The following is a 10,000-nucleotide window of genomic DNA, read 5'->3' on the forward strand; positions in this document are numbered from 1 at the left end:
TGCACAACCCAGCGTTTCTGTCCCTGAGAAGCCTACTAACAATCTCTCTTGTAGTGTGACTAAAGAGGAGTCTCTGGGTGATGTAGGCATCTGCCTACATCACCCAGACAACACATGGGGGAAGCGCTTCACCTGGGAGGGTGTAGGGCATGTTATGTGGTGTTTTCATTGTGTTTTAATGCTGATACATGGTTTGCATGCCACTCAGTTATTCCTTTTACTAACACACTTAGGCTGACTGGATTGGCCTGGACTTCATCAAAACCACTTCTTCATAACATCTATTCTTGTTGCAGTGTTTAAAAGCCCAATGACAATGCAGCGGACTTTGTTCATGTTAGAAAACATTTCATATCACCTTGACCTCAAACTATCAAGCTGCTCTGATCCACACTCCTTGAATCACAACTCATTACGCTATTTCAAATTGTGAGGCAACAAGGTAACCTAAATGAATCACAACTAGGGATTCATATGATCTGTGACCTATTGGATATTGGAACCACAGGATCCAATATCTGTTTTTACAAAGGCGAAAAAATGTACCTTTGTTGCAATACTATATAATTGAATGACAATAGTCAGAAACATCTAACGGTACCTTCCTTAGGTGTCCTTCCCGTGAAGGCCCATCCATCCAAGCCTCACATAGCAGGAGGTGTCCTATCGCAGGATCCCAAACGGTGGCAGATAACTCTGGTTCTGCTTTGGGGTTATTCTCCTGGGGGTTGTCTTGGGCAGGTTCTTCGCTCTTATCATATTCCAGGATGTTTGTTCTTGACTTGCGTGTGTGCTTTTTGTTTATGGATCATCACCTCACTGCCTTTGACTCTATATCCCTTCAATAACCACCGTTGTGTTCAGCTTTGGAACGTCTGCCCCCTATCAACTGCACTCAATGCTGCGCTGTGTGGGGGACTGTCCTCCTTTCCTTTGCACCGTGTGCCTTTGTGTGTCATTGTTGGTGGTTGCGTTATGTGTGGGTGTGTGTGCGTGTGTATTGGGCCACTCTCAGTTCATCCCTGTTGCTGATCTTTGAGTTCAATGGGATTTTCACTCTGACAACGTTCGTTTTTTCTATTAAGGGGCCAAAACGTCCTCCTGAGGTGAACTCTTAACTGCATGACTTGGATTACGGGTTGTTTCTACTTGTTGATGTTCAAACCAGAAACCAATTGTTCTTCTTTCCCCAGGACCTGGTACAGGAAGTGACGCAGCTGAGGAACAAGGTGGAAGAGCTGGAGGATGAGAAGAGCAACTACGAGAGGAAACTCAGAGTCACCAAGGTACCGCGTGAAAAACACAGCGGTGATGTGCGTTGTCATGGCAATCGGACCTAAAACGCTATGTTGCAGGAAGCCGTTATCACCTTGATCTTCTTACTTGATTGATGGGTAAAACAGACTCAAACCCGGCTCCACTGCACTTTGAAAGTCGTGTTTCCTATTCTCTCTCTTCCTTTTGGAACCCTTTTGCTAACTTCTAACGTCTAACTCTTTGTCCTTCCTCACTAACACTTGTTGCTGCTTATGCCTTTTTCCTCTTTCTCCCTCTCCTTCACTCATCTGTCTTCCCCTCCCTCTAACTCTCTATCGGATGCCTCCCCCTCCGTGTCTCTCTGCTGCCCCCCCCCCCCAGCTGTCCATCTCTTACTCTCTCCATGTGTGTTACCAGTCACTCATGACCCAGCTGGCCAGCCTCAAACTCACTGTGGAGCACACACAGCTGGAGAGGCAGCACTGGGAGCAGCGCTGGCGCAGTGCACAGGTGCCCTCTCTCCCCCCCTGGCTCTACCTCTCTCTACCTCTCTCTACCCCTCTCTACCGCTCTCTCCCTCCTTCGCTCTCCCTCACGACCTCTGTCTCCCAGCCTATCACAACGAGCCATCCCTCCATTTCCTATTTGTCCCCTCCTTAACGTCCCCTTTCCCTCCTTCCCAGCTCCATCTTGTTTTTTCACACTTTTTATGTGTGTATCCTTTTTTTCTAACTCATCCAACTGTTTTCCTTCACCTCTGTCAGAGTTGCGTTCATGTTTTGCTCTTCCTTCTCCTGTTTTGTCTCCACCTCATTTTCATTACGGAACGTCTCCACAGACTGTTGATCGGCTGATAGGCTGCACAGATAGAACCAACAACCCCTTTGTGTCACTGTATGCCCGTCCATGAAGGGGTGTGTGTGTGTGTGTGTGTGTGTGTGTGTGTGTGTGTGTGTGTGTGTGTGTGTGTGTGTGTGTGTGTGTGTTGGTGACACGGTGCTAACTTTAATTTATAGCTCCAATATGGATGACTCTCTTGGTGCCATGTCTTCATCCATTATTATCATCATTATCATCAATAGCCCAATCAATGTATGGTCCTTACAGAATCATGTGTCCACACTGACCATACCTACTCAAAGGCTTGGTCTACTGGGTCTATCTGTGTCATTTCAGCCGCTGTCATGCATGCATACAAAGGATACAAACACACACACACACACACACACACACACACACACACACACACACACACACACACACACACACACACACACACACACACACACACACACACACACACACACACACACACACACTTGTTTATACTACTTATTGTTCGGTTTATTTCTCTCTCTCGCCGTCTCTCGCTCGCTCTGTCTCTCTCTGACACAGGTAGCGATAGGGGAACTACAGGAGATGCTGTCCTCAAAAGACAACGAGATCCACAGTCTGCACAACCGACTCATGGCCAGAGAGAGCACATTGAACAACAATGGAGGGAAAGGTAATGACATTTCTGTCTGTCCATCTTCAAGTCTGTATGTCTGTCTGTTTATTTGTCTGTCTGCCTGTCTGTCATACCGATAAAGGCATGTCAGTGCAATCTAACCAAGCAATGTCTAACCAAAGCATGCCATATCCCTCTCTAATGCTAACATCCTCCCTCCTCTGTCTGCTCTCTGCTGCCCTCGGCTGTAGAGGAGGAGTACATCAAGCAACTGCTTGAAAAGTGTAAGGCACACTCTGTGTGTGTGTGTGTGTGTGTGTGTGTGTGTGTGTGTGTGTGTGTGTGTGTGTGTGTGTGTGTGCGTGTGCGTGTGTGTCAGAGTGTGTGTGTGTGTGTGGGCGTGGTTGTGTGTGTTTGTGTGTGAGTGAGAGAGAAAGTATGCTTGTGTGTATGTGTGCCTGCATGTGTATGTTTCTGAGGGTGTTTTCAAACATTGTTTGCCAGAAATTCTCTGTATTTCACTATCGTACAGCCGGTTAGAGAGGTTTAATGTTCAGTAATAATTGACAAAAGCTATAAGCAAGTTTTTATCTCCAGCTACACAACAACTAAACCTAATAGGTTCATAATGTACATTAGCATTGAGCCTTCGTAGATCAAAAGGTTACTTACCATATTTATGTAGGATCAAGTATTGATTTGAGAGAGGGGTCCCGGCGTTGCTGTTTGATGAAGTACAATGCTTCACCCTGATCTTGAACATATATATATATATGTTAGATTAATTATATATATTTCTTAATTACAGTATTCTATGACGCAGGGTGTTTTCCATCCCTTTCCCTATAGTTAATCTACAATGCAATATCAGTTTTGTGTTTATATTATTTACTTAACATCAACTTAATAAAGTTCCCTGTTAACTCGTTAACGTAAATATGTGTGTGTTTGTGCGTGTGTATGTGTTTAGGTATAGTATGAAGTAAAAAAATCAACCCTCTTGGACCACATCAATTCTGATCATACATGTTCTATCTTAGACATGGCACGGGCAATTTTGCTGTAACCTCCCTGCTTTGTTCGCCAAGCCCATTCCCATCTCCCTGGCTATCATGTCTGAAGCCATTCTCTTCCAGACCTATTGTTTTAACGGTCACCCTTCCTGCGTTCCAGACCAAGAATTCCAGAAACTGAAGAGAGGCATGGAGTCCTTGTTGGCTTCTAACGATGAGAAGGTGAGAGGAGCGGCTGCCGCCAGAGGCACATATCGTACGCAAATGTCTTTCCTGCATCGATGGCTGACTGTTGTGTGTTGCGTGTTTTTTGTTTACGGAACAGGATCGACACATCGAGGAGCTGACCACTCTGCTGGGACACTACAGGAAGGTGAAGGAGGTGGCAGCTCTCCCACAAGGTGATGGTGCTACTCCTGTATCTGCTGTTCTCATGTGTTTTGATTGCGCTCCAATAAGGGTGACCAGAAAGCAGCCCAGCTGTTCCAAACTACTCATTGTCGTTAAATACTGACTTCAAAAATCTGCAATACATTAATGAGTATTCAATTAAACACATGACTGATGACTAGAATTTATCAGGAGTATGTTATAAGAACATCTCATATGCATTCATGTTAAATGCATCACCAAGCTGGGTGCTACACTGTGGTAGTGGATGAGGTGTCATAACCCCTAACACACACACATGCATACACACACACACACACACACACACACACACACACACACACACACACACACACACACACACACACACACACACACACACACACACACACACACACACACACACACACACACACACACACACACATACACACACTATGTAGAGCACTTTGAGCGTCTTGAAGAGCCTTATAGCAATGCAATTAATTATAATAATGATTATGATGATGATAATGATAGTTATTACAATGCTCATATCCTCTCTCACGTTCCCGTGTTTGTGTTGTGTGTGTGTTTGACTCTGCAGCCAGCAGTGAGGAAGAGCTGAGTAGCTCTCATCAACCCAGAGCTCTGACTCACAAGGCCCACTCAGAGATACTCCGGTCTGAGGTACGACACTACTCCTTTGAGTCTTTTAACGTCTTTTACCCACCGGAGTGGCAGAAACTACCGGCCAAGCAATTGGTTTATATATAAGCTTGCATTCTTTTACCTGCCAAATGGTCAAATCTATCCACAGTTGGCTTGTTGCAGGTGTTTGTTTGGGGTCCTACAGGCACAACTTGACACAATGGGTTTAACGCCGTGGGTGTAAATATTATTTACATTATAATAATCATCATTCCAGCTATAGTTGGCCACAGAAGGTGGTGTATTTATTTGTTATTTGTTATTCACTAATCCTGTATTCCAATCCTTAATCCTGCTTATCTTCTTCCCTTTTTAGTTCTGTTCTCAGGGATACTCTCCTTTTCTCATGTCCTCAGCCTCTTGCCATAGAGAACTGGACTTTGGGTATGTTAGCGCATGCACACACACATATAAACACACTCAGACACACACACACACAGACACACGCAGATGTATACACACACGCACGCACACACACACACACACACACACACACACACACACACACACACACACACACACACACACACACACACACACACACACACACACACACACACACACACACACACACACACACACACACACACACACCAAGTGGAGACTTTGATTGCTGTGTGTTTGTGCTATAGCTCCAGTATGCAGAGCCCCTTCGAGACCTTCAAAGTGACCATCAGCGACGCCAGTTACCTCAATGGATCATGGCAAGTAGTGGTCCTGTCTGTTTGGAGACGGACGCAAACGTGTGGTCATAAGAAACCACCTCACAAAGCACGTGTATCCATGGGATATTTACGCATAACTTTAGATATATAATGTACAGGTAATAATGTGTTTGAGGTTTGTCATGCCCTACAACTTTAAGTGGGTATACTTTACATTTGTGGCTAAACAATGAGGATAGGTACCTACTGGTAGCGCTTTAAAGTTAGCATGTGATATGTGTGTTTGTGTGTACTGTACTATTCTATGTCTCTTGAGTGCGGCCAAAGGGGCCTTCAGGCCAATTCTATTCTTCCTTTTCAAATATTTGCGTGATGATGTGATCCTGTTTCCTGTCTGTTTAGGAGCCAGAACCGAGTGCTGTCCAGCAGCCTGGAGGAGCTGCAGACTGGATCTTCAAAGGTTTTTTTCACGACTGTGTACTCGTTGCTGAATAAAATCTTTAATTTATATAATACAAATATAATTATCAATCAATTTAGTAGTCATTAACCTATGCTAATCATTGCATGCGTGTCTGGTTGTGTGGTTGTGTGCGTGTATGTGCGTGTGTGTGTGTGTTTGCCTGTGCACATGTGCGTGTGCTTGTGTGTGTGTGTGTGTGTGTGTGTGTGTGTGTGTGTGTGTGTGTGTGTGTGTCCGCCTCAGGCTGTAGAGTTCCTGCCACATGAGCCTGTGTCCTCAGACGCAGTGGCCAAGGTATCTTTAAGCGGCGTGGCACGACACAACCTAACCCTGTACTAACCCGTTCCCCCAGTACAAACTCAACCAACACACGTTACACTATACACTGTGCACTGTACAAAACATAGCAAACGCATTCAATCTAGTGGATATCAACAGCACAGGACACCCAGGGTTGGGCGCCACCTGAAGGAACTGTCAGAAAGCCTTCCCATCTCGGCTGCCTCCCAGCCCTCTCTTCTCTCTGGCCTCTTGCCCGTTACGTCGGGCAACGCGGGGCCTTGTTACTCTGATGCCTGCTGAGGTAGCGAGCGCATCAGAGCTTCGCCCTCCAGAGGAAACCGGCGTTGTCTATTTTTAGAGCAAAGGGTTTATTCAACGGAGCAAAGGGATGGGAGTCGATCATGACCCTGCCCTTGAGGTCTCCTGGAAGAGATGTGAGGCTGTATACGGTAGAAGAGGGAGATGGATTCAGGTTGTCGCTGCCTCTCGTGAACTTTCAAATGTCGTTCACGCAACAATCGCTAAAAAAGCATGCACAAGATATGCCTTGGAGAGCACAACATATACATGCATTGGTGTGTTCGTCCTTTGCCATAAGGGAGTTTTCCCATGCTAAGGCGGTTTACCTGTATCATCACATTGACCTGACTTAAAAAAAAAAAATGAGTATTCATTCTCAAAGCTGATGGATTCTCTCCAACGCAGAATCGACACATGGATGAGAACCAATACCGGACCCTGCCAGGGAAGCTGAGCAAGGCAGCAGGCCACAGGACTGGTCATCTTAACGGAGAGCAGGAGAGAGACGAAGAACGCCCCCCCTCTCCCAAGCAGCTCTCCCACATCAAGAGCCACAAGGACTACGGTCTCAGTAAGGCCCGAGGCTGGCCCGCCACACAAACACATTATCTTCCTTTCCTTCTACTCTGGGTCTTTGTGGTTTGTGTGCTTGTTTTTTTTTATGTGATCACCAATGAACTAAACAAGGCTTGCTGTTTACCAAAAAATATACAAAGTAATAACAATGCAATCGGTAACACTGACTTTCTCTTTCTCTACTAATTAGGCTTCTAACGCTTCCTGTTTATGCTCTTTCTCTTTCTTCCTTCCTCTGTCTTTCACACTTTGTCTCGCCTCATTTTCACCTCAACTCTTGCGTGATCTGCTGCTCCACTGCCCTGCAATACACTTCTCTGTGTGTGTCTCTCGCTGTCTCTCTCTCTCTCTCTCTCTCTCTCTCTCTCTCTCTCTCTCTCTCTCTCTCTCTCTCTCTCCGTCTCTCTCTCTTTCGGTTTTGACTGGAGTTCGCTGTCGGAGTGCCAGTGCTCCAGCTTTAGGTACTGTATTACCCAACTTTATAAGCTCCCTCTGATATGAGAAAATCTTTTCAAATAAATGAATCATTTAGACCTAATTGGTGCCCCCTTAGCTTCTGTTGAGGCCTGTGGGATTACAGCTGTGTGAAGAGGTGCCCTCACCGAGACTTTAAGAAGCTTAGCGTTTGCTAGAGATTGGATTCATTTAAGACTCTCTCCATGACTCATGACAAATAAAGTACCTCTCTCTGGCATCAGCCTTTCTTGGACACACAACAACCACACACATATACACACACAGACAAACACACACACATATACACAAATGCATACACACACAACGACAAGGACATTGGGTAGTACATACTCACACACACACACACACACACACACACACACTAACACAAACAAACACTAACACACACTTCAACTCCTTGTTAAGGGGCATGCATACTGACATACTCATGCATCATGAGTTCACACATGCATGCACATATCCAGCAACCAACCACTACCACCCCCGCTTGTTCCTTCAGTCCCCTAACACACACACAAACGCACACACACACACACACACACACACACACACACACACACACACACACACACACACACACACACACACACACACACACACACACACACACACACACACACACACACACACACACACACACGCGGTTTGTTTTACAGCGTAGTGCAGAGCAAGCTAATGTGTTGGAGCAGTGTGTGTTGGAAGACGACGTTTGAATGTTAAGGGCTATGCTTGCTTCATTTGGCTTTGACGTCCATTGTGCACTAAGAGGCAAAGCTGCCAGACATCCAGCTCTCTCCAACCCCCCTTCCCCCCACTCTCCCTCCATCTGGAAGGATTGGTGGAACCACAGGGAAAGCTCAGAGGCATAAAGTATGATAGTATAGTCTTTACTTGTAGAAGCAAAGGTCAGTACACAAGTAGTCAATCAGTTATCATGCAGACAAATCAGATAAGGGTTAGCGTAGTGGTTTGGTGTACAGGTAATCACTGAGGATCAGACAAACAAATCCGTGGGAATCAAAACCTAGCAACCGTAATAATCACCCGGGCTCATGCTGGACGTTTGACACTGAGGAACGGAGACGAACTGGAACAGACGAGATAGACACGCGGACTAAGTACAGTAGGGCGGCAGTGGTTCAGGAGGTAGAGTTAACTGGGTTAACTATATCAACACACACTGCTCACAGACTGTGCTTGGTTCTACAGCCCTTTTTTCATTTATATTCTTATTAAACAAAATACAGGAATACAATGTCAGAGAGTAAATTGCCAGTTTCATGTTTTTATTTTCATGAATAAAGTTGTAAAGCATAGTTGTAACTAGCAACAACCAGAGAAACATCAAGAATGTGAAATAAAATAAAATAATGCCCCCACTACACTAATCTCCCTTGTGAAAGAAGTAACCATCATACACTTTACAGTAGGATAAGAAATCCAGTCCTCCCCTGCAGACATGTGACTTGTAGACAGAAGTCTGATTTAAGCATCCTCATGATGATGATGATGATCATCATCATGGCATTCAAGAGACAGTGTGTGGTGCCTGGTGAAGAGGCGTTACTTAATTAGTTCACTTGCTTTTCAATTTGTTTGTATCTGGTGAGGCATTGTCCAGCATTGTTGTCTTTATATAATTATTTTATGGATAACTGTTTTACAGTCTAGCCATATAATAATAACAATATCAATGTGATAATATTTATAAAATATATATATATGTATATTATTTATAAATGTAATGGGATTTCTGACTGATGCCAGCTTCTGCTACTTTCTTTCTCTCCCTTGCTTTGCTAACATCTTCCTGTGCCTCAGGATTGGCTGGGAAACACAACCTCTATGATGTTGGTGGGTAAAATGCCCCAACAGTACAATTACTTTATAGCTTGACCTCTCGGACAGCCCTGTAGCGAAACATGCTTCTCTTCAAATATTCATCAAAAGAAGACAGGGATCCTTGACCCTAGTGAGCAACTGAAGTGAACAACTGTTCAAATACACATCTGGAATAACAATCATGCATACCCTTTTCTGGGATTGTAGCACAATGCTATGACGTAATGGATCTTATTATTCATTATATTACGAATACGAATTAGATGAAGAAAATTAGAAATACGCCCTTGATAAAGATGTACTAGAGTTGTGCTAGAGGGTACTTAGTTTATATTGGATCCCTCTCGTCTGAAGCAGACTGTCCTTTCGGGACAGTGCAGGTGAGGCCAGTGTGTCTGATGTCCTCTCCCCACTGTCCCAGGCCGTCCAGAGAGCCTTCTGGAGGAGTCGTGCCTCTCCGACCAGTCGCCGCTGTCCTCCGGGGGGAACTCGGAGCAGCACTCCCCGGTCTCGCCCGAGAACAGGAAGAGCCACAGAGGCATCCGCAAACTCTGGGGGAGGTGAGTGTCTGTCTGTCTGTCTGTCTGTCTGTCTG

At 45.1% G+C, this 10,000-nt stretch overlaps 1 protein-coding gene across 8 annotated transcripts in view; it reads left to right on the plus strand.

Annotated features, from left to right (window-relative positions):
- ppfibp2b (PPFIA binding protein 2b) overlaps nucleotides 1-10,000 on the plus strand; it is a 52,252-nt gene that overhangs the window by 34,320 nt on the left and 7,932 nt on the right. For 6 of the 8 annotated variants that reach the window (XM_056598083.1, XM_056598081.1, XM_056598086.1 and 3 more), the window contains 12 exons: nucleotides 1,194-1,286; nucleotides 2,653-2,764; nucleotides 3,881-3,942; nucleotides 4,046-4,121; nucleotides 4,697-4,779; nucleotides 5,117-5,184; nucleotides 5,433-5,504; nucleotides 5,868-5,925; nucleotides 6,172-6,222; nucleotides 6,916-7,081; nucleotides 9,385-9,417; nucleotides 9,827-9,965. In XM_056598083.1, coding sequence (XP_056454058.1) covers nucleotides 1,194-1,286; nucleotides 2,653-2,764; nucleotides 3,881-3,942; nucleotides 4,046-4,121; nucleotides 4,697-4,779; nucleotides 5,117-5,184; nucleotides 5,433-5,504; nucleotides 5,868-5,925; nucleotides 6,172-6,222; nucleotides 6,916-7,081; nucleotides 9,385-9,417; nucleotides 9,827-9,965 — 1,013 coding nt within the window. The remainder of the gene's footprint in view (nucleotides 1-1,193; nucleotides 1,287-2,652; nucleotides 2,765-3,880; nucleotides 3,943-4,045; nucleotides 4,122-4,696; nucleotides 4,780-5,116; nucleotides 5,185-5,432; nucleotides 5,505-5,867; nucleotides 5,926-6,171; nucleotides 6,223-6,915; nucleotides 7,082-9,384; nucleotides 9,418-9,826; nucleotides 9,966-10,000) is intronic. The other 2 variants (XM_056598084.1, XM_056598085.1) reach the window with 2 other exon arrangements.

The sequence above is a fragment of the Gadus chalcogrammus genome, chromosome 9 (genome assembly GCF_026213295.1).
Source record: "Gadus chalcogrammus isolate NIFS_2021 chromosome 9, NIFS_Gcha_1.0, whole genome shotgun sequence".
Taxonomy (NCBI): domain Eukaryota; kingdom Metazoa; phylum Chordata; class Actinopteri; order Gadiformes; family Gadidae; genus Gadus; species Gadus chalcogrammus.